Source organism: Schistocerca gregaria, chromosome 3, assembly GCF_023897955.1.
Source record: "Schistocerca gregaria isolate iqSchGreg1 chromosome 3, iqSchGreg1.2, whole genome shotgun sequence".
Lineage (NCBI taxonomy): Eukaryota > Metazoa > Arthropoda > Insecta > Orthoptera > Acrididae > Schistocerca > Schistocerca gregaria.
The window spans coordinates 271,189,372-271,215,344 of record NC_064922.1 but is presented as its reverse complement, the minus strand read 5'-3'; the positions used below and the strand labels follow the sequence as shown (position 1 = coordinate 271,215,344).

Here is a 25,973-nt window from a genome sequence, read left to right as displayed (position 1 = left end):
TGTTGTCACGGGGGCCTCCACTGAGGAGTACTTTCGCAATTTGCATTCACTGTTTCGGGTTTTGCATTCGGCTGGGTTGAGGTGCAATCTGGAGAAGTCACAGTTCTTCCAACCCTCCATTGTGTATCTTGGTTTCCACTTGTCCCGTGAGGGAATACGTCCTCTACGTCAGCACATTGCAGCCATTAACGCTCTACTCCCCGCCGTCTACGGTCAAAGAACTTCAGGCGTTCCTAGGCAAGATTGCTTGTTATCACAAATTCATTCCATCTGCGGTGGCGGTAGCTCATCCTCTCCATCAGCTGTTACGCAAAATCGTCCCTTTCTGTTGGTCCGAGGAGTGTGAGCAGGCTTTTGTCTGCCTGAAGGCTCATTTGCAATCGGCACCTTGTGTTGCCACATTCCGTCTGGGTCAGCACTTGGTTCTGGCGACTGACGCGTCACAGTATGGCCTAGGGGCTGTTCTCGCCCATCGATATGAGGATGGCTCGGAACAACCAATCGCCTATGGTTCCAAGACCCTCAACGATGCGCAACGGCGTTACTCTCAAATCAAAAAGGAGGCGCTCGCTATCATTTATGCACTAAAAAAGTTCATTGTTTTTTTGTATGGTTCTTTCACCTCATCACCGACCACAAACCGCTTGTCTCTCTGTTCAGCCCATCGGTGTTGCTTCCGGATAAGGCAGCTCACCGCCTGCAACGTTGGGCCTTATACTTGTCTCGTTTTCACTATGAGACTCACTATTGTCCCACGGCCCAGCACCCCAACGCTGACGCATTGTCACGATTGCCGATGGGCCCCGACCCGGTTTTCGATCGTGATGAACTACTCTGTTTCCACATTGATGACGAAGAATGTTGTGCCGTCGAGGGTTTTCCACTTACAGGTTTGCAGGTCGCGTCGGCTACTGCGTGGGACCCGGTGCTGCGTCGAGTGATCGGTTTTGTTCAACGGGGTTGGACGGACAGGACCAAGAGCCGGGCATCGGATCCCCTTCGCAACTACCATGCTTTGCGCCTTCGTCTGTCTGTTCGTGATGGTGTTGTTCTTCTGCCCACGGATGGCGCACCTCCACGGGTCGTGGTGCCAGTCTCTCTTCACAAAGATGTTCTCAAACTGTTGCATAAAGGTCATTGGCTGCAGCTCGTACAATACCCTATCCGTGGTCTGATCCGGCGCAGCCATGGGAATGGGTGCACGCTGTTTTTGCCGGCCCCTTCCGCAGTACTTATTGGCTACTGTTGATTGACACCTTCTCGAAGTTTCCATTTGTTGTTCGATGTCCATCGTCCACCACTGCAGTGACAACGCTGGCTTTGTCCGCAATCTTTGCGCTAGAAGGTCTTCTATCCACGATCATCACGGACAATGGGCCTCAGTTCTCTTCGGAGGTCTTCTGTGATTTTTGTTCTAGACAAGGGATTCATCATGTTACAGCACTGCCCTTCCACCCGCAATCGAATGGGGACGTCGAGCACCTTGTCCGCACTTTCAAAAGCCAGATGAAAAAATTCCTTAGTGATTTTTCCACAGATGACGCTCTACTGCTATTTCTGAGTCCTTATCGCTTCACGCCTCTGGGTGATTGCAGCCCTGCTGAACTCTTGCGTGGCCACCAACTGCGCCCTCTACTGCACCTGCTTCACCCTGTCAGGCCTTCTGCTGCATTCCCTAGTGCGGGAAAATACTCGGTGGGTACCGACGTGTGGGCACGAGGGTATGGATCTCACCCCAAATGGATTCCAGGGGTGGTCAAGGCTCTTCGCGGCAGCCGGCTTTGCAAAATACGTACGGAAAATGGCACGTTTGTTCGCCATTACGACCAGATGCGCCCACGAGTGGTGGCGACGCTGGTGCCACCGCCCCTTCCTTCGCCTCCACCAGCCCGAGAAGCCAGTCTTGTCACCGCTGCCAATCTACCATACGTGTTGATGCAGCCGACGTCGCTACTGCTTCCAAGTACGCCGGAACCGGCCCCAGTCACAACTACGCCTTCTCCGGGACCCATCTCGCTGGAACACACCCCCAGGTCCATGACACCTATGGATGCTGCTCCGGAGTTTTCACCCATCATCTCATCCAGGAGGCACGTTCCCAGCACGAGCTTCCGTCCTGGAAATTTTCTAACATACTCTCGTGTCTCTCCGCAGGATCTTCTCAGGGCCTCTCAAGAGGCCATGGATGTCTCCGCACTGTCCATGCCTCCAAGGAAGTGAGTGTTTTTTGTTTTTTTTTTTTTCTTTTTTTTCCAAGGGGGGAAAAGTGTTGTGACAGTGCCATGACATTTAACAGTGTTACCACGACAGAACGCGCAAACGGCGATAGAGGCGCTCCGCAACTCGGCTGAGCACAGGAGCGCCACCTAGATACGAACGGTGCCAGCCACATGTCACATATCGGCACTCGAAGATGAGATACTGAGTTGTTATCATGTAACCAGCTATTGTTTCTAAGAGAGAGTGTTTGAATGTCCACGCAATTATTGGTGATTAAAGGTTATAGCAGAAATAACACTGCATTTATCAATTTTCATAAAATGGAGATTATGCTTGCTCATATAACAGTGTGATGCAATGAGCAAATAAAGAGTTGGCCATGTGAATGATTTCACAGACAGTCTAAGCAGATACTCCATGAACAAAATGTTTAATTAAGAATAGCACATTATTTTGAGACAATCTTCAAAAGCATCCCAGTCTTTATAATCTAGCCATGTTCCTATTTGTATTACATGTCTGACACATCACAATGCTGCTCAAGTGCTACCTACATTATATGCATATAATCCTTAAACTCCAAAACTATAATAAAATAGCACAGAGATTTTATAATGTGAAGGTCACAGTAGTTTTTTATGTGAGTGTCAGAATTGATGTTTTGCAAAAGATGAAAGTGCTGTGAATGGAGCCAATGGAGACTGGTAAATCAGCCAATGCTGCAGAGGAAAAAACATGAGTTCAAGAAGGGATTTCTCCAAGTCATCTTGTGTCCTCTTACAGCCAGTCTACTTTGACACCTTCCTGTTCACCACAGCATCATCAGCAAATAACCACAGATTGCTGCCCACCCTGTAAATGACATGGTGGACAGGGTGGGCAGCAATATGCGGTTATTTGCTGAGGATGCTGTGGTGAATGGGAGGTGTTAAGGTAGACTGACTGTAAGAGGATACAAGATGACTGAAATCAAATTTCTAGTTGGTATTATGAATGGTAACTGGATGAAAAGGCAGAAAAGTTTAACTTAATGTCAAGTGTAGGTGACTATAACAGGAGTGTGCTAAGTGTTGTAACACGTTTGTGTTTAATGTGGTGAGAACACGAAAAACTTGAAACTTGGTGCTGGTACATAGGGTAATACTATTGAAAAGCCTCAAGTGGTCTGCTGAGCTTAATGTTCCCATTTGATGGATAGATCCCCATCAGCAGTGTCACAAGTTCTCTTTGCATGAAACACCGCTTAGGGATTTGGAGTTTTAATTCTGGAACATTAGTCCTAAGTATGTTGATAAGGAACTTTACACCACCACCTCACCTTCCCTTGCAAGCCAAATTTGGGTGGTGAAAATTTCTTCTGCCAGTAGGACTTTAATTGGCTACCTCCAGTCTAGTGCCACTGCACAGGCTGCATTTGCAACCTAGGCTATGGAGGTGAGTTTTATGTGATGCTATTGTTACAACACTGAAATTACATTTCTGTTGACAGCATTCAAATCCCTGCATAGATGTTGTTGTTGTTGTCCATGCTACTCTATCCTGTGCAAGCTTCCTCGTCTCCCAGTACCTACTGCAGCCTACATAGTTCTGAATCTGCTTAGTGTATTCATCTCTTGGTCTCCCTCTACGATTTTTACCCTCCATGCTGCCTTCCAATACTAAATTGGTGATCCCTTGATGACTCAGAATGTGTCCTACCAACCGATCCCTTCTTCTAGTCAAGTTGTGCCACAAACTCCTCTTCTCCACAATTCTATTCAATACCTCCTCATTAGTTATGTGATCTACCCATCTAATCTTCAGCATTCTTCTGTAGCACCACATTTCAAAAGCTTCTATTCTCTTCTTGTCCAAACTGTTAATCGACCATGTTTCACTTCCATACATGGCTACACTCCATACAAATACTTTCAGAAACGATTTCCTGACACTTAAATCTATACTCGATGTTAACAAATTTCTCGTCTTCAGAAATGCTTTCCTTGCCATTGCCAGCCTACATTTTATATCCTATCTACTTTGACCATCATCAGTTATTTTTCTCCCCAAACAGCAAAACTCCTTTACTACTTTAAGTGTCTCATTTTCTAATCTAATTCCCTCAGCATCAACAGACTTAATTCGACTACATTCCATTATCCTCATTTTGCTTTTGTTGATGTTCATCTTATATCCTCCTTTCAAGACACTGTCCATTCCGTTCAACTGCTCTTCCAGGTCCTTTGCTGTCTCTGACAGAATTGCAATGTCATCGGCAAACCTCAAAGTTTTTACTTCGTCTCCATGAATTTTAATACCTACTCCGAATTTTTCTTTTGTTTCCTTTACTGGTTGCTCAATATACAGATTGAATTACTTCGAGGAGAGGCTACAACACTGCCTCACTCCTTTCCCAACCACTGCTTCCCTTTCATGCCCCTCGACTCTTATAACTGCCATTTGGTTTCTGTACAAATTGTAAATAGCCTTTCGCTCCATGTATTTTACCGCTGCCACCTTCAGAATTTGAAAGAGAGTATTCCAGTCAACATTGTCAAAAGCTTTTTCCAAGTCTATAAATGCTAGAAACGTAGGTTTGCCTTTTCTTAATCTTTCTTCTAAGGTAAGTTGTAAGGTCTGTATTGCCTCACGGGTTCCAATATTTCTACGGAATCCAAACTGATCCTCCCCGAGGTCTGCATCTACTAGTTTTTCCATTCGTCTGTAAAGAATTTGCGTTAGTATTTTGCAGCTGTGACTTATTAAACTGATAGTTCAGTAATTTTCACATCTGTCAACACCTGCTTTCTTTGGGATTGGAATTATTATATTCTTTTTGAAATCTGAGGGTATTTCGCCTGTCTCACACATCTTGCTCACCAGCTGGTAGAGTTTTGTCATGACTGGCTCTCCTAAGGCCGTCAGTAGTTCTAATGGAATGTTGTCTACTCCCGGGGCCTTGTTTTGACTCAGGTCTTTCAGTGCTCTGTCAAACTCTTCACGCAGTATCGTATCCCCCATTTCATCTTCATCTACATCCTCTTCCATTTCCATAATATTGTCCTCAAGTACATCGCCCTTGTATAGACCCTCTATATACTCTTTCCACCTTTCTGCTTTCCCTTCTTTGCTTAGAACTGGGTTTCCATCTGAGCTCTTGATGTTCATACAAGTGGTTCTCTTATCTCCAAAGGTCTCTTTAATTTTCCTGTAGGCAGTATCTATCTTACCCCTAGTGAGATAAGCTTCTACATCCTTACATTTGTCCTCTAGCCATCCCTGCTTAGCCATTTTGCACTTCGTGTCGATCTCATTTTTGAGACGTTTGTATTCCTTTTCGCCTGCTTCGTTTACTGCATCTTTGTATTTTCTCCTCAATTAAATTCATTATTTCTTGTGTTAACCAAGGATTTCTAGCAGCCCTCGTCTTTTTAACTACTTATCCTCTGCTGCCTTCACTACTTCATCTGTCAGAGCTACCCATTCTTCTTCTACTGTGTTTCTTTCCCCCATTCCTGTCAATTGTTCCCTTATGCTCTCCATGAAACTCTGTACAACCTCTGGTTCTTTCAGCTTATCCAGATCCCATGTCCTTAAATTCCCACCTTTTTGCAGTTTCTTCAGTTTTAATCTACAGGTCATAACCAATAGATTGTGGTCAGAGTACACATCTGCCCCTGGAAATGTCCTACGATTTAAAACCTGATCCCTAAATCTCTGTCTTACCATTATATAATTTATCTGATACCTTTTAGTATCTCCAGGGTTGTTCCATGTATACAACCTTCTTTTATGATTCTTGAACCAAGTGTTAGCTATGATTACGGTATGCTCTGTGCAAAATTCTACCAGGTGTCTTCCTCTTTCATTTCTTAGCCCCAAACCATAATCACCCACTATGTTTCCTTCTCTCCCTTTTCCTACTGACGAATTCAGGTCCCCCATGACTACTAAATTTTCGTCTCCCTTCACTACCTGGATAATTTCTTTTATCTCATCATACATTTCATCAATTTCTTCATCATCTGCAGAGCTAGTTGGCATATAAACTTGTACTACTGTAGTAGGCATGGGCTTTGTGTCTATCTTGGCCACAATAATGTGTTCACTATGCTGTTTGTAGTAGCTTACCCGCACTCCTATTTTTTATTCATTATTAAATCTACTCCTGCATCACCCCTATTTGATTTTGTATTTATAACCCTGTATTCACCTGACCAGAAGTCTTGTTCCTCCTGCCACCGAACTTCACTAATTCCCACTATATCTAACTTTAACCCATCCATTTCCCTTTTTAAATTTTCTAACCTACCTGCCCGATTAAGGGGTCAGACATTCCACACTCCGATCCGTAGAATGCCAGTTTTCTTTCTCCTGATAGCGACGTCCTCCTGAGTAGCCCCCACCCGGAGATCCGAATGGGGGACTATTTTACCTCCGGAATAATTTACCCAAGAGGACGTCATCATCATTTAATCATACAGTAAATGATGGCTGTAGTTTCCCCTTGCTTTCAGCCGTTCACAGTACCAGCACAGCAAGGCCGTTTTGGTTAATGTTACAAGGCCAGATCAGTCAATCATCCAGACTGTTGCCCCTGCAACTACTGAAAAGGCTGCTGTTATGAGGAAAACAAAATTGTAGTGAACTTTATTCTACCACATGGAGCAGCTGCTGGATATAGGTTTCCAGCTGAAGATCAGCAACAATGCCATCGGTGCTCACTTCTTGTTCACAATGTTTTGTAGATTGTAAGTGCTCTCTTTCTTATTGGTGCAACAGATGGCATCTCTCTATATCAAAGGAAGATACTGAAGCAGTGGAACACATTTTTAGTTCATTGACTGACTAATTTCAGTACAAAACAAGAGTGCACAGAAGTTGTTTAAAATGAAACCTCTAAGTCTTTGGAACTGTCACATTCATTTTGGAACCATTCAAAATGCTTCAAAAATGAGTTTCTTACTCATCTTTCAAAACTAAAATTATGTTAAATAAGGCTAGGTTTTGATTTTTATGATCCTGATATGCAATAATGTGTTTCTAAAACAGGTTTTATGTATGACAAAACTTTCAATTATTTATAAAACATGTTCTAAGTAAAAGTGGAAGCGGTTCTTTTCAGGGAATGTAGAACTATATGGTACTAACCAACAGAAACAAAAATAAAAAATTTATGGATGGGCATTAAAAAAAACAATAAATTATTAAAAAAGTTCAGAATGCTATAGTACAAGAAGTTTGACAGATAAGTCCAAATGGAGGATTTCTTTGTAAACATAAAGCAATTATCTTTCAAATAAAAAATACAAACAACAAAATATCTAGAACTGTTCCAGAGATACAGCATTTTAAAAAATTTTCCAATTTTCGCATCTTCAAAATGGTATGTGCAGTGTCATCTTTAGCGGGCTGTATCTCAGAACAGAATTTTTTTTTTTTTTATAAAACAAAAAAATATGTATTCCTTGCACATTCCTTCATTTTAATGTATGCTAAATTCCATAACATCCGAGGCTATGAAGGTATGATTTTTTTCCTAGGCTGTCTGAATTGATATGGACTATGCTCCATTTGTGACTGCACCATGCTTATGAACAAGCTGGAAGATCTGGCCACCATTCATGCAAACAATGAAACACTAAATTTATTTGAGTTGCTAGTTACTTCAGAAGAACCATGCCATGACATATTTCAAACTGGCAAACCTTTTCCATTTTTATTATGTAATGCACAACAATGTTGTGCCACAGTGACCTCTCCTTGAGTTTTTATTTTTCCAAACAGCTGACAGATTTTTACAGACCAAGTGATTTAGATGTCCATGAATTTATATTAGAAGAGCAAGAACAGTGCTAAGACAAATAAATAATGTGATCAAATGATTTTAATAATAACAATTTCCTGCCTGTATAAAGTTTCCTATACACGCCACAAAATATTTCAGATACCTGATCCTGGAACATAGTAGCGCCAAATGCCCATACACAAGCAAATACAAAGTAGACATCGTACCAGTCTCTTGGACAATCTGGAAAATAAAAAATTATCTATCACTGAAATGTTTAGTAAAAAAAAAAAGAAAAAGAAAAGTCACAAAATACCCCCACACAAAAATTAAATACTTTCCATGTTTTGGCTTACACTTGACACAAAATTGTCCTATTTAAAAGGTTTCCTGCAAACCACTCGTTTGATAAATTTTATAAAAATATAAGATACTATCTAAACTTTTAGACAGCTGACAAATAATGACTGCAGACTTTTTTTACAATAGAGGGTGACAGGAAACAATTTCACATAAAGAACTATAAGCTCAGTGATTGGTGGTTTATGGATATAATGCTACCTCTTCTTATGTAGTGATTATTAGGATTAACTGTAGAATGGGATACAATCTGTCAGCTTTGACCAATGATTTCATAGGTAACTCATAGATATCAATGTCTTTACTTTCGAGCCATAGATAATCGGTTGTCTTCTGTGGATAAGTGCCATCCCTGGAAATTTAAAAAAAAAAAAAAAAAAAAAATTGTGGTTTTAAAAGATAGCGCTAGACATTTTCTTGATTTGCATTGATTAAGCAACTGGTTCATTCCAATTCATTTGGTAGTTAATTAATTACTTTGAAAGAATTTGGAAGAATAGTTTTTCATTTAGGAGCATTTTTAGTTTTTCATTTTTGTTTGTAGATCAGGATTTATCTATTCCCATGAATAGGGAAGACTTAAAGCAGGCTTTGGGTGCAGACATGATGGCAACCATTCGAGTTTTGCAAATGTCTGGTCTTCATGCTGATTATGTTTGATTTCGTGAGTGTGGCAAACATATGCGCTTGCTATGTGTGTCTGGTCATCGTACTCATGCTTTATTTGTATGGAGGTGTAGCAAGGATTGACTATGGCACTCAATTAAACAATAAACATGGCTTGAGAAATCGAAACTGGCCTTGAGGGATAGAATAAAAATTACATACTGTTGGTGTTTGAGATATCTTGTGTAGTTGTATGTGCATGAATGTTGTATGAGTGAGTGTACCATTTTAGACTGGTCCTCATTTTGTAGGGACGTTAGTAGGGAACATAAAAAGTTTAGGGGGCCTTTGGGGGGCCCAGGTTTTATAGTCTAAATTGATGAGTCTCATTTTGGCAAAGCCAAGTGCAAGAGCGGTGAACCTGATGTAGGATTATGGGCTTGGGAGCTGTAATTTCAGATCCAGAATATGATGATGTAGTTTTAAAAGTAGTTTGTAATCGAATGACAAAACTGTTGGTGAAATTAATTGAAGTTCATGTTGAAGAGGGTTCTGAAGTTATTTCCCATGGTTTTCCTTCATATAGGGATTTTGGGAATAGGGGTTTTCAGCATCTTGTGGTCAATCATAATATAGAATTTAGGTCTTCATCAACTGGGACTTGTACCAATAGTATAGAAGGTTATTAATCAGCCATAAAATCGGTTGTAGGGAGGGGGCTATGACCATTTCGACACTATAGGGCCATTTAGATGGTATTCATGGAGGTGTAGTGGACACGATACACATTGCCCACATAAGTTTCATTAAATGTGTTGGGTAAATGTATCGTCCAAAATTAATTAGTTAATTTCAGATTGGGATGGGGGTGGGGGTAGGGAGTAACTGATGATTAAGGAGAAGGGGGTTAGGTGAGGATGGTTAGAATATTACTTTGGAGTTTTTGGGATTGATCCATCATTCTTCATTTTCATATGTTAGGAATTTTCTTCTGTGGATATTGTTATTATTATTTTACTTCACTTCGTTGATGTGAACTAGTGGGTGTATATATTTGTATGTGTTTTTTCATGATGATGCATATCTTGTGCATGTAGGTATGTGATTTTTGTTGATGTCTTTCAAGGCAAGCTATGGTTTCTTACGGAGTGGTTTGCACATGGTAGGTTTATTTTTTTATTTTTATGTTGTACTGAATGTTTATTTTGGTGTATTTCTTTCTCATATTACATTGTTCTGCATTAAGTATGGGTTCTTCAGCTACAGTACAGAATACAAATTTTGCAGTTGTTGCTCTTTTTCCCTTTCTCAGTACTAGTATTAATACGATTTTTTTGGTCTATACTAGCACTACTGAAGGCGAAAAGACCAACATACATAAAATTTGTATCCCTTACTTCAGTCGACATATAAAGGTCAACTGAAGTACAGAATATCGGTGGTAGCTAGATGAAACAAGAGACATATGTAACACTGATGTCATTTACCTATATAGGTCAACTGAAGTACAGGATACAAATGTTATGTACACTGTTGTTGTTGTTGTCTTCAGTCCTGAGACTGGTTTGATGCAGCTCTCCATGCTACTCTATCCTGTGCAAGCTGCTTCATCTCCCAGTACCTACTGGAACCCACATCCTTCTGAATCTGCTTAGTGTACTCATCTCTCGGTCTCCCTCTACGATTTTTACCCTCCACGCTGCCCTCCAATACTAAATTTGTGATCCCTTGATGCCTCAAAACATGTCCTACCAACCGATCCCTTCTTCTAGTCAAGTTGTGCCACAAACTTCTCTTCTCTCCAATCCTATTCAATACCTCCTCATTAGTTATGTGATCTACCCATTTAATCTTCAGCATTCTTCTGTAGCACCACATTTCAAAAGCTTCTATTCTCTTCTTGTCCAAACTAGTTATCATCCATGTTTCACTTCCATACATGGCTACACTCCAAACAAATACTTTCAGAAACGACTTCCTGAGACATAAATCTATATTCGATGTTAACAAATTTCTCTTCTTCAGAAACGCTTTCCTTGCCATTGCCAGTCTACATTTTATATCCTCCCTACTTCGACCATCATCAGTTATTTTACTTCCTAAATAGCAAAACTCCTTCACTACTTTAAGTGTCTCATTTCCTAATCTAATTCCCTCAGCATCACCCGATTTAATTTGACTACATTCCATTATCCTAGTTTTGCTTTTGTTGATGTTCATCTTATATCCTCTTTTCAAGACACTTTCCATTCCGTTCAACTGCTCTTCCAAATCCTTTGCCGTCTCTGACAGAATTAAAATGTCATCGGCGAACCTCAAAGTTTTTACTTCTTCTCCATGAATTTTAATACCTCCTCCAAATTTTTCTTTTGTTTCCTTTACTGCTTGCTCAATATACAGATTGAATAACATCGGGGAGAGGCTACAACCCTGTCTCACTCCTTTCCCAACCACTGCTTCCCTTTCATGCCCCTCTACTCTTACAATTGCCATCTGGTTTCTGTACAAATTGTAAATAGCCTTTCGCTCCCTGTATTTTACCCCTGCCACCTTTAGAATTTCAAAGAGAGTATTCCAGTCAACATTGTCAAAAGCTTTCTCTAAGTCTACAAATGCTAGAAACGTAGGTTTGCCTTTTCTTAATCTTTCTTCCAAGATAAGTCGTAAGGTCAGTATTGCCTCACGTGTTCCAACATTTCGACGGAATCCAAACTGATCCTCCCCGAGGTCTGCATCTACCAGTTTTTCCATTCGTCTGTAAAGAATTCGCGTTAGTATTTTGCAGCCGTGGCTTATTAAACTGATAGTTCGGTAATTTTCACATCTGTCAGCACCTGCTTTTTTTGGGATTGGAATTATTATATTCTTCTTGAAGTCTGAGGGTATTTCGCCTGTCTCATACATCTTGCTCACCAGCTGGTAGAGTTTTGTCAGGACTGGTTCTCCCAAGGCTGTCAGTAGTTCTAATGGAATGTTGTCTACTCCGGGGGCCTTGTTTCGACTCAGGTCTTTCAGTGCTCTGTCAAACTCTTCACGCAGTATCGTATCTCCCATTTTGTCTTCATCTACATCTTCTTCCATTTCCATAATATTGTCCTCAAGTACATCGCCCTTGTATAAACCTTCTATATACTCCTTCCACCTTTCTGCCTTCCCTTCTTTGCTTAGAACTGGGCTGCCATCTGAGCTCTTGATATTCATACACATGGTTCTCTTCTCTCCAAAGGTCTCTTTAATTTTCCTGTAGGCAGTATCTATCTTACCCCTAGTGAGATAAGCTTCTACATCCTTACATTTGTCCTCTAGCCATCCCTGTTTAGCCATTTTGCACTTCCTGTCGATCTCATTTTTGAGACGTTTGTATTCCTTTTTGACTGCTTCATTTACTGCATTTTTATATTTTCTCCTCTCATCAATTAAATTCATTATTTCTTCTGTTACCCAAGGATTTCTAGCAGCCCTCGTCTTTGTATCTACTTTATCCACTACTTCATCCCTCAGAGCTACCCATTCTTCTTCTACTGTATTTCTTTCCCCTATTCCTGTCAGTTGTTCCTTTATGCTCTGCCTGAAACTCTGTACAACCACTGGTTCTTTCAGTTTATCCAGGTCCCATCTCCTTAATTTCCCACATTTTTGCAGTTTCTTCAGTTTTAATCTACAGGTCATAACCAATAGATTGTGGTCAGAGTCCACATCTGCCCCTGGAAATGTCTTACAACTTAAAACCTGGTTCCTAAATCTCTGTCTTACCATTATATAATCTATCTGATACCTTTTAGTATCTCCAGAGTTCTTCCACGTATACAACCTTCTTTCATGATTCTGAAACCAAGTGTTAGCTATGATTAAGTTGTGCTCTGTGTAAAATTCTACTAGGCGGCTTCCTCTTTCATTTCTTAGCCCCAATCCATACTCACCTACTATGTTTCCTTCTCTCCCTTTTCCTACACTCGAATTCCAGTCACCCATTACTATTAAATTTTCGTCTTCCTTCACTATCTGAATAATTTCTTTTATTTCATCGTACATTTCTTCAATTTCTTCATTATCTGCAGAGCTAGTTGGCATATAAACTTGTACTACTGTAGTAGGTGTGGGCTTCGTATCTATCTTGGCCTCAACAATGCGTTAACTATGCTGTTTGTAGTAGCTTACCCTCATTTTCCTATTCATTATTAAACCTACTCCTGCATTACCCCTATTTGATCTTGTGTTTATAACCCTGCAGTCACCTGACCAGAAGTCCTGTTCCTCCTGCCACCGAACTTCAATAATTCCCACTATATCTAACTTCAACCTATCCATTTCCCTTTTTAAATTTTCTAACCTACCTGCCCGATTAAGGGATCTGACATTTCACGCTCCGATCTGTAGAACACCAGTTTTCTTTCTCCTGATAATGACATCCTCCTGAGTAGTCCCCGTACGGAGATCTGAATGGGGGACTATTTTACCTCCGGAATATTTTACCCAAGAGGATGCCATCATCATTTAATCATACAGTAAAGCTGCATGTCCTCGGGAAAAATTACGGCTGTAGTTTCCCCTTGCTTTCAGCCGTTTGCAGTACCAGCACAGCAAGGCCGTTTTGGTTAATGTTGCAAGGCCAGATCAGTCAATCATCCAGACTGTTGCCCCTGCAACTACTGAAAAGGCTGCTGCCCCTCTTCAGGAACCACACGTTTGTCTGGCCTCTCAACAGATACCCCTCCGTTGTGGTTGCACCTACGGTACGGCCATCTGTATCGCTGAGGCACGCAAGCCTCCCCACCAACGGCAAGGTCCATGGTTCATGGGGGGAGGTCTATGTACACTATGTGATCAAAATTATTGAGACGCCCCCAAAAACATACTTTTTTCATATTAGGTGCATTGTGCTGCTATCTTCTGACAGGTACTCCATATCAGTGACCTCAGTAGTCATTAGACATCATGAGAGAGCAGAATGGGGCACTCCGTGCAACGCACAGGCTTCGACCGTGGTCAGGTGATAGGGTGTCACTTGTGTCATATGTCTGTACATGAGAGTTCCATACTCCTACACATCCCTAGGTCCACTGTTTCCAGTGTGATAGTGAAGTGGAAATGTGAAGGGATACTTACAGTACAAAAGCGTACAGGGCAAGATCGTCTGTTGACTGACAGAGACCGCCGACAGTTGAAGAGGGTCGTAATGTGTAATACGCAGACATCCACCCAGACCATCACACAGGAATTCCAAACTGCATCAGGATCCACTGTAAATGCTATGACAGTTAGGCAGGAGGTGAGGAAATTGGATTTCATGGTTGAGCAGCTGCTCATAAGCGACGCAACATGCCAGTAAATGCCAAACGATGCCTCGCCTGGTGTAAGAAGCATAAACATTGGACAATTGAACAGTGGAAAAACATTTTGTGGAGTGTAAAATCACGGTACACAATGTGGCAATCCGATAGCAGGGTGTGGGTATGGCAAATTCCCGGTGAATGTCATCTGCCAGCGTGTGTAGTGCCAACAGAAAAATTCGGAGGCAGTGGTGTTAGGGTGTGGTTGTGTTTTTTGATGGAGGGGGCTTGCAACCCTTGTTGTTTTGCATGGCACTATCACAGTACAGGCCTACATTGATGTTTTAAGAACCTTCTTGCTTCTCACTGTTGAAGTCAATTTGGGGATGACAACTGCATCTTTCAACACGATCAAGCACCTGTTCATAATGCACAGCCTGTGCTGGAGTGGTTACATGACAATAACATCTCTGTAATGGACTGGCCTTCACAGGGTCCTGACATGAATTCTATAGAACACCTTTGGGATGTTTTGAAATGCCGACTTTGCGCCAGGCCTCACCGACCAACATCGATACGGAGTGCAGCACTCCGTGAAGAATGGGCTGCCATTCCCCAAGAGACCTCCCAGCACCTAACTGAATGTATGCCTGTGAGAGTGGAAGCTGTCATCAAGACTGAAGGTGGGCCAACACCATACTGAATTCCAGTATTACTGATAGAGGGTAGCAAGAACTTGTAAGCCATTTTCGGCCAGGTGCCAGGCTACTTTTGATCACATACTGAATTTAACTAATAGGTCAAGTGCCGTACAGGATACACACGTTATAAATGAAGTATGGGATACAAATGTTATGTGTCATCTTCTTCCCTCTTCACGTAGTTGAACTGAGGTACAGGTTGCCAATGTTATGTACATCGATTTCTTCATTTTCATTAGCAGTAGTATCCTATTCTTCAATTGGCCTATAAAGGCCAACTGAAATATGAGATACAAATATTGTGTATGTAGATCTTTTTCACCTTCACTATTAATACTATCTTTTTAAGAACAGAATGCCAGTAGTAGCGGAGGCAAAAGAATCAATACCTGCAAAATTTGTATCCCGTACTTCAGTTGACCTATGTAGTTCAACTGACGAATAGGATATGAGTGCTAACAAAAATGAAGAAATTGACGTATGTTATATTTGTATCCCAAATTGCAGTTAACCTATACAGATAGAGTGAAGTTCAAGATACAGCTCATATACATGTCAAATGAGGTATTCTACACTATCGCTACTTCTATCCCATTTTTCCCTTTATTTTTTACAGATGTACTAGGACTGTAATATCCTTAACATTATGATAAAATTATTACTGGACGTGATATATGTCTACCATCTGTTTTATCTCCTACATTCCTTTGTTTATGAATACTTGTCTTTGCTGTTAAATCTATGTAATAAATCATCTCTGGAAAATTCTGATGTCATTGGTCAATGCTGAAGGGTTGTATCCCGTTCTTCAGCAGTCCCGCATATTACGCACTACATCAGTTTCATGTTGGAGACTAATGGTCAGTATGTATTCCGACCTGTGTGGCATGGATTCAAACAGATTACTGATAGCTTCATGATAAACATTTTATTACCACTCAAGAAAATTAAATGTCACCTCTTGTGCAGTCGTAAACAGACTGACCAGCTGTCACACATTTTTCAAGTGTATTCCAGATGCCTAAAATAGACTTTCATGTTTTAGAAGTATGTTGGTGACAGCTCTCAAATGAATTCTCATATTAAAGCAAGTCATCCGTCAATTGAGCTCATTTGAAAAAAGCACTATCACTTATAGTTTAGATCCATTCACTGTAATACACTAATATTTGAATGTACTATCAAAAATGCTTTCTTTCCATGTTCTATTTTAGTTTTTCATCAATACTCTGTGGATTGTGTAGTAACTCAATTCATAATTATGTAGCTTAGATCACATGTTTCCATGGAAACAAATGGAAAAAATAAGAATGAAAGTATCATTCCTTGCACCAGAAAATTGGAAGAAGCTCTGTACCTTTGAGCTACCAAGAAAATGCTGGTCTGCAGTTCTATATATTCACCAATGCTAATTACTCTTCTCACCTTCAATAACTGTAAGACTGGTATTTTTTGGGTGGAGAATTTCGGGCTTGTTTTGTGTTACATGCTCTCTCCATATGTAAACATTTTTTTTGTCAAGGCTAACCCTACACTGTGGCTCATTGCATAATAAAACTCAGTCTCGTTTTATGTGGTCCACATGGGAAGTTGTATAACCTACTGTCTTTGAAGTTATACTGTAAGTGTTGACCTCATCATGGGGCCACATGCAGAGAGGCCCATATTCATCAAGACACAGCATACAATTAATCAGTTCTGTTCTTTTGCTGTGAATGGCTTGCTGCATTGATTTACATGCACAATTACTCTAATTGGCTGTAAGAGCTGTCATTGCTTATGGGCAACCTTCAGTCTTAAATGTGTTAAAGTACTGAGCCTGTAATAAAAATAATTGGATTCAAGAATTCTAATGCCACTGTACCCTTCTAAGCTACACATGAAATGTGTACTGCCTTAAAAATACTTTTATCTGTGTCACAATATTAATTTTAGTTCAATAATTCTTAAACCTCAGGTAGTAGAAGCTAATTTATATATAATTCGTTTGGAAGCTACTGAAGACAAAGTCAACAGCTACAACAAATTTCATGTAGGTACCATCTCAACTTGAATAGGTTGATTACCTGCAGGTGTATTTGCAGGAGTCAGCAAACAGTCCAGAAGATAGCACAGCATTTGTACATGGGCAATCTCAGCAATCGGTGTTATTTTTTTGAACCTAACACGTAGACACTCAAGACATGGAGGTATGTATTTATCAAACAGTGCTACAAGACAAGATTTCTCCTGGGTTGAAGTTCTTGTCTCTATCCAGCTTGTAACATATCTGAAAAATTATTCATCTTTTATTGAATTTTCGTATCTGGTTACTTACATACCAAGTAGAGAGGGAAATGAGTTCACTTATACTACTAGTTACATGGAGCTACCAAGGAGGTGCAAGGAATTACAGCAGTTCACATTATTATAAGAAAATGTACTTCCAACACGAAACTTCAAACAGTTAGAGACAGAGGTAGCTTCCCATTTAACAGACAAAAAATAATATACATATAAATAAACATGATAAAAAATACTATCCTCTGAAGTTCCTTCATTTGGTAAAAGAGTTACTGTTGGAACAATCAACATTAGTAAGGGATTATATAGCAAACTTTGAAATACACTAGTTGAGGGGCCTGAGAAGCATAAAATTTGCTGTCAGATCTAACAATCTATACTGATAAGCCAAAAAATTATGACCACTCTCCACCGCAACATTGGATGCAACCTGGCAGCATGGTGGGCATGTGACACGGTAACAAAACTACATAGGTGGAACAGACATGGACGGTGGAAACTCTAGTGAAGATATGGACAACAAATGGGGAAATCCATTGAGATAAGTGTCCTTGGAAAAGGGCAGATTATTGTTGTTATTATTAAGCAGAGCTTGTGAACAAGTACCCCGTAAACAGTGAAGCTGGCTTAATGTTCATGTGCCATTGTCATGAGCACCTACATAAACAGATAGAAGGGCATTGAAAACACCACTAGGCACTCTACGGTTGAGCATCCATGACTCTTGAGAGAATGTGGGGTTCAGAGGCTTTTCCACTCTGTAATGTATGATAGCTGATGATCCGTGGCATGTTTGCCAAAAGAGCACAATGCTGATGCACGCACAAATGTTTTGGAGCACACCGTTCATCACACAATGTTGAACATGGAGCTCTGCAGCAGACCACCCCTTAGTGTTCACATAATGATCCAGTGACATTGTCAGTTACAATTTCTGTGGGTATGGGACCACTGGTATTCAACTGTCAATCAATGGGAACATGTCGGCTCTTTGCTTGAATCACATTTTTGCTACAATAGGTTGCTGATCATCTCTACAAACACCATTCTTCTACACTTTCAGGGGACCTGCACTAATAATCAAAGACACACTGACAGCTGCAAATCACCTGCATCTCTTCATGCTAGTGTCCTCCCCGATGGTGATGTCATCTTTCAGTATATAATTGTCTGTGTCTTGGAGCCAGAACCATGCTACAGTGATATGGTGAGCATTATAGTGAACTCAAAATATATTGGTGACTAAACTTGTCTGATGTAAATCCTATAGAGCCCATCTGGGTCACTATTCAGTGCCATCACCACATATGCAAATCAGTAATACGCTATTCACGTGAATTGCACGAACTGTGTGTCGACATGTAATGCCACATACCTCCAAAAACCTACCAACAAACTGGTGGATCTTTGGTACACAGAATCACTGATCTATTTTGTTCCAAAGATGTAAAACAAGCTATTAAGCAGGTGGCGATAATGTTTTGGCTCATCAGTGTGTAGTTACTAAAAATGCTTTTAGTCACCTATTGCTCATGTCTCAACATCAGCCTATGAAAAGGATAGATTACTATTCAACATATAGCAGTAATTCCTATTTATCACAACTATTTGGCAAAGGAAATGAAACGATCACACACACTCAGTTCTCAGTTATAGAGAAGCAGGTGACAGACTTCAATTCATAGACAGGGTACAAGGAAATGCAATCAGTTTGCAAAGGAGACTGCTCACAAAACACTCATGTGACCTATCACAGAACAGAGTAGAATAAGTGTGTGGGACACATATTAACCAGTGATATTGAGTGTATATGAAGAAGGCAGCATGAATGGTATCATTCTTATCTCACTCAAGGGAGAGAATCACAGAAAGCATTTGTGAAAGTTTGGATTTCCTCTTAAACTGTCATTGATTATTATGAATTATGCTCACGTCTATGCTTGAGCATGGATAAAAGCCAAACTTCATCTTTTGGCAGTAAATGTTTAAGTCACAAATCCAGTACAATATCCAATTGCAATAATAAATACAATATTTATCCAATTAGTGTGACATATATTCTTGCTTTCAAATATGATAGCTCTTAAATGTTAACATCTCTTCAGAAGGAACACTACAATGATAACTCAATCTCAATGTAATTGTCAAACTGACAGTTTCAGATACAACAGAACACTAACACATTTGACAGATAAGTCCTCATCTTATGTTTCTGGAGATACTAGAATGTCACAGTGCACTCTTTACTCAATGGCATGTCCTGCATTTCCAAACAGGGATGCTGAAACTCTGGCTAACTAAATGACCAGTATAGTAAAACTGCAATTGCTGTCCCACGTCATAGATGAGTGGCACCCATCTGTATCAGTTTACATCCACAAACAATAACAAAATCTCCAAACACTTTTCTACTCTAGACTATTTAATTAACTAATGGTCTCAAATATTGTGACCATCATTCATCAGCTAGGTAGACATTGGGTAACACATCACTTTACCATGATGAGAAATCTAGGAATAAATTAAGGATCTCTACCTACTGCTTCCAAAGGGACGATGAAGACAATATTAGACTAAGTACAGCATGCACTGATGCATTTAAGCAGTTATTCTTCCTGTATTGCATACACAAATGGATCAGAAAGAAATTCTAATATGCAGTCAGTATGACGAGAAATAGCCTTTGCCATGCACTTCACAGTTGTTTCCAAAATATGGTGGTAGATGCAGGATCCTACACTAGCTTCATCACTACGCATCTAGTTTTTCAGTACAATTATCACCAGAAATATTTTCATGTACAATTTAAGTTAAAAGTAATAAAATACAATATTTGTAAGAAATTGTGAACAACTCTGTAATCATAATGCTACAGTGCTATGAGTGTCATGTTAAATCTGGCAATTTAAAATAAAAAATTCAGTTACCAAATATTAGAAATGAAATGAGTTAACTTACAGGCTATTAAATTAACTTGTAGATAAATATGACTACAAGTTTTCCATTTACAGATTAATTTAAGTAGCAGCAATAATGTTTCATTTTATAAGGGAGGTGTTCCATTTCTTTTGCATTACATTTGCTACACATATTTAAATAAAAATGTTTGTACGGAATAGAAGGGGTGCAAGTAAGAAACATTTGCAATTTTCATCCAAACTGCACTTCGCTAAGTGTCATGCATTAATACTAAAATGTTAGATACTAACGGATTCCATCCAAGATCTTGAGGGTTAATGTAAAGAATTCCAGCACGTGATACTGTTGCTGGTGTAGCGGTGCGTAGATTAGATATCTCAAACAATAAACGCATAGATGGGTTCAGTGCTATTCTTTCATTACTAGCCAGTGTCAAAATCTGTAATGAACATACAGATTCAATAATAAAGCAAAATTACAACTCTCAGCCTTCAAAATCTACTGCATTAAGCAATATAGTTTCACTCCCTCTGGTAGACCATTCATATAAAAAAACATACATCTTGGAATGAAAATGACCTTTATTTGTAATAACTTCAATAGATATTCAACATACAAGAAAGGAATTTACTGTGAATGCATATGAATGCTAAATTTATATGATATTGTCAGATATGAGAAACATCAATACAAATTAATACCAGAATGGAACTGTGATTCTTCAAATTCTACAAAACAGTTCACAAGTGAACCTTTATTTGTAATAACTTCAATAGATATTCAACATACAAGAAAGGAATTTACTGTGAATGCATATGAACACTACATTTATATGATATTGTCAGATATGAGAAACATCAATACAAATTAATACCAGAATGGAACTGTGATTCTTCAAATTCTACAAAACAGTTCACAAGTGAACAGCTGAATGTCAGTGTCCAACAGTTACAATATTTCATGAAGCGACATGTTGCCATCATCAGATGCACTGATCAACAGGTAGACTAGCATTTGATTCAAAACTCATATCTCCTACCCACATCCTCCCAGTGCACCCTCCAACCTGGTGTCCTGTACGCAGTCCATGTACAGGTATGGGGGTGCATACAGCATCTACACCCCCATCCTCCTCCTGCCACTGACATAAGCTCTGTCCGAGGGTCACACCTAGGAATGCATGCTGCAAGAGTTTCCATTATTGCTGTTGCTCCACCTGCTCCCCAAAGTTAGTTCGATGTGGGATATTTCCTTCCTCTTCTTAATCATGTCAAGTACAGGTTCCCAGGCCTTATTAAGAATGTGGCCACTATCGCAACTGATCAGCCACTCCCTTACTCAGTCTCCATATATTCTTTAATGAACAGACCCAGAAGCTATATGTCCATATCAGAACCTTTGTATGGTCATAACCAATTTTGTGTAATTCTGATAGGCAAAAATTCTGCTACTGTCAGCTTGTTTGTCTACTCCAGTTCGGTGTGCTGTTGGTGTTCTTGGCAATGGCCTTCAACAGAAAACACTGTCTGACCTATGTACATCATACCACAATGACAGGGAATCTGACAGACCCTGGATTTCTGTAGTCTGAGGTTCTCCTTGACATTGATAATCCTTGCAAAACATCATCAACCTCTTAGCCAAGCAACTGGATGAGGATGCAGTTTCAGTTCTTAAGGTAGCTGTATGACTTCCAACCGTAGCAAATGAAGAAGTATGTCATGATGAAACCTGTAGTGTTCTTACTGAACAAAACCTACGAAACCAAACATCTCTAGCAGGGAGAGTGTGCCATACGGGAACTAAGAAATGCTCTAGACATGGTAGTCCTATCAGCAAACAAAGGCAACACAACTGTGGTCCTATCTAACTAGAATTACATTGAGAAGATGTGAGGCCTGTTAGAAGACATTGTGCATTGGAAGATCAGCACTGAACCTAATAATAGAGGAGAGAGGAAGACCATGTCACTTCCCAAAGAATCCAGCTTGCCAGACGAAGTTATTAAGAAGTTACAACAAAGAGTAGGATCCACTGAAATTTTACGGGGTGCCTTTACACCCCATTGTGATTCAAAGCTCATATCTCAATGGAATGATCATATAAAGTTGATCGTCGGTAAAGCAGATGCCAGACTGAGATTCATTGGAACAATCCTAAGGACATGCAATCCGACAACAAAGGAAGTAGGTTACAGTACACTTGTTCGCCCACTGCTTGAATACTGCTCAGCAGTGTGGGATCCGCACCAGATAGGGTTGATAGAAGAGATAGAGAAGATCCAACGGAGAGCAGCACGCTTCATTACAGGATCATTTAGTAATCGCGAAAGTGTTACGGAGAAGATAGATAAACTCCAGTGGAAGACTCTGCAGGAGAGACGCTCAGTAGCTCAGTATGGGTTTTTGTTAAAGTTTCGAGAACATACCTTCACCGAAGAGTCAAGCAGTATATTGCTCCCTCCTACGTATATCTCGTGAAGAGACCATGAGGATAAAACAGAGAGATTAGAGCCCACACAGAAGCATACCGACAATCGTTCTTTCCACGTACAATACGAGACTGGAATAGAAGGGAGAACCGATAGAGGTACTCAGGGTACCCTCCACCACACACCATCAGGTGGCTTGCGGAAAATGGATGTAGATGTAGATGTAGATTGTTAGAACCACTGGTGACCCATCACACTCACTCAATAAATACCTATAAGATATGCTTTGTCCATGTGTCTGAAAACGTCCACATCATACTCACAAGTATGTGGATTTTGTTGGGCATCTTAACAACTTTAAGCTTGAGGATTCTGACACCCCTGTGAGCTTTGACATTCTTTTTGCATAGTGTCTTTACAAGAACCCTTAGAACTTACTGTCTAGAAATTTGACACAGAGGTGACCAACCATTTTAGGCATGTCTTAGTGATTACAAAGTTTTTCTTCAACAGCAGTTACTATGAGCAGATGGAAGAAATAGCCTTGGAGGTCCACTTTCACCAGTTTTTTCTAACATGTATATGGAATATTTTTCCTGGTATGTGACAATGCTTTTACCATATGGCGAGAAGGAAGCTGAACAATTTCCTCACACATTTCAATCACATAAACCAGGCCTCCAATTATATCATGGAAGTCAGAGTGGACAGAGTGCTCAACTTTCTCTAAGGCCTTGTTAAAAGAAGAGTGGACAGTACACTAGATCACAGTGTGCACCTTGAGATCACATGGCAACCTGTATTTAACGTGCTGACAGCTTGCCACCACCAAGTGCAGAGGAACAGGGTGCTCAGGATATTGGTACATAGACACGCACCCTCTCTCAAAATGGAAGTCTCAACCAAGAACTTGAACATCTGACAGTGTAACAAAAGAATGGCTACACAGATGGAACATTCCAAGAGCCCTACATCCTACACTGACTGTACAACCAACAGTAACAGAGAAAAACACTAAATGAAGAGTGTCTTCAACCCACCAGATAAAACATGGACATTGCTTGGTAAGGTCAAGGATAAACTTTGACAATGGAAGTCGGGGGGTCTATCAGATGCTAATATGGCATGGCACAAATAGATCAGGCAGTGCATACAGTTGAAAATTGTTGCCAAGACCACCAAACTGCAGCAATCTAGCAAGTCAGTGGTCATAGAACACTGCTATCTTAAGTAGAAGGGGTGGATTATGACCAAACTGAGGTTCTGACACAGACATCTAACTTCTGAGACTTTGTCGTTAAAGAATCTATCAAGATCCGAGTAAAGGAACTGCTGAGTCATTCCGACAGTGACTACATTTTTAATTAACCCTGGGCAACTGTACTCACAAGGGAACATTCTTAAAGTATCAATAAACGATCCTGATGAAACTTGGGGGTTGTGTAAAGGGGGCAGCATAATGCAATACATGTTTTTTTGTTTGTGCCCAATTTCACTTTTAACCCTTTAACTGCTCTGGACATGTTAACGTGCGCACCTTTGTGACTGTCACTGTATGCTCTGAACGTGTTTATGTGCACCACCAGTCCTTCTACCTGGTACTCTGAACATGACTATGGAGTCCCAGTGTGCTCTGAACGTCTTTACACACACCACCAATCATTCTACCTGGTACTCTGAACGTGCCTATGTGTATACATGTTCAGAGTACCAGGAAGAAGGACTGGTGGCGTGTGTAAACACGTTCACAGCATACAGGGACAGGTACAAAGTCGCGCGTGTTAAAACATCCAGAGCAGTTAAAGGGTTAAGAGGCAAACCAAGCTCTGAAAGGCAATGAGGCACATTAGGTGTAGAGGGAATATCTTAGAAATTATGATATATAACATATTTTTTCATATAAAATTTGATAAGTAATCAACTTCCTGAAAACTGTATTATCAATTTTTGTAATATTTTGAAATTTTGCAATGTACACTACCACTATTAATTAATTTTGAAAAATGAAAACTTTTGTTACAAGATAAAATCAAGAAGCTTTCAAGCAACATACATGCGTGTGTAATAAAACTTGTTTACTGAAGCACCATTTTTGGAAAATAAGCTGCAGTGTGCAGTTGTAGTATTTTCAGCATAACTTATTAAAATATTTAAATGTATAATATTAGTCTAATTATTTGCTTTACTTATTTTTGCTCTATGTTTTTAATTGTTATTTTTAATTTTACATTAAATTTTGTGTGTTTGTGTGTGTGTGTGTGTGTGTGTGTGTGTGTGTGTCTCTGTGTGCGTGTACATACATGTATTTTGGAAGTGGCAACTGGGTGGAGATAAGGATGAAACTGTGGCGGGGAGGGAGAGAGATAGTGTGGTGGGAGAGGCAGACAGTGTAGTGTTGTAGTTTAGACAGAGGGCATGACAGGAGGTGCTGAGGGGGGGAGGAGTAAGTGACAGAAAGGAGAGAAATAAAAATAATAATAAAAAGAAAAAGAAAAGAAAATTAAAAGACTTGGTGTGGCGGTGAAATGATGGCTGTGTGGTGCTGGAATGGGAACATGGAGGGGGCTGGATGGGTGAGGACAGTGACTAACCAAGGTTGAAGCCAGGAGTGTTACGGAAATGTAGGATGTATTGCAGGGACAGTTCCCACCTGCGCAATTCACAAAAGCTGGTGTTGGTGGGTAGGATGCATATGGCACAGGCTGTGAAGCAGTCAATGAGATGAGGGGTATCATGTTTGGCAGTGTGTTCAGCAAACAGGGTGATCCACTTATTTTTTGGCCACAATTTGTCGGTAGCCATTCATGCGGACAGACAGCTTGTTGGTTGTCATGCCTACATAGAATGCAGCACAGTGGTTGCAGCTTAGCTTGTAAATGACTAACTGGTTTCACAGGTAGCCCTGCCTTTGATGGGATAGGTGATGTTAGTGACCAGACTGGAGTAGGTGGTCGTAGGAGGATGTATGGGACAGGTCTTGCATCTAGGTCTATTACAGGGATATGAGCCATGAAGTAAGTGATTGGGAGCAGGGGTTGTGTAATGATGGATGAGTATATTGTGTAGGTTCGGTAGATGGCGGAATACCATGGTAGGAGGGGTAGGAAGGATAGTGGGTAGGACATTTCTCATTTCAGGGCACAATGAGAGGTATTCAAAACCCTGGCAGAGAATGTAATTCAGTTGCTCCAGTCCCAGATGGTACTGCGTTGGTGGGAGACTGGAAAGATAAGGCACGGGAGATTTGTTTTTGTACAAGGATGTGAGGATAATTATGGTCTGTGAAGGCTTCAGTGAGACCCTTGGTATATTTAGAGAGGGACTGCTTGTCACTTCAGATGCAACAACCACGGGTGGCTTGACTGTACGGAAGGGACTTCTTGCTATCGAATGGGTGGCAGCTGTTGAAGTGAAGG

General features: G+C 40.4%; 1 protein-coding gene across 1 annotated transcript in view; it reads right to left on the bottom strand.

Moving 5' to 3' along the window:
• The window catches only part of LOC126355394 (dynein beta chain, ciliary), a 677,699-nt gene that overhangs the window by 265,188 nt on the left and 386,538 nt on the right, over positions 1-25,973 (bottom strand). The window contains exons 42-44 of the mRNA XM_050005692.1: positions 20,417-20,565; positions 16,991-17,193; positions 8,151-8,230 (exon numbers count right to left, since the gene is read on the bottom strand). Coding sequence (XP_049861649.1) covers positions 8,151-8,230; positions 16,991-17,193; positions 20,417-20,565 — 432 coding nt within the window. The remainder of the gene's footprint in view (positions 1-8,150; positions 8,231-16,990; positions 17,194-20,416; positions 20,566-25,973) is intronic.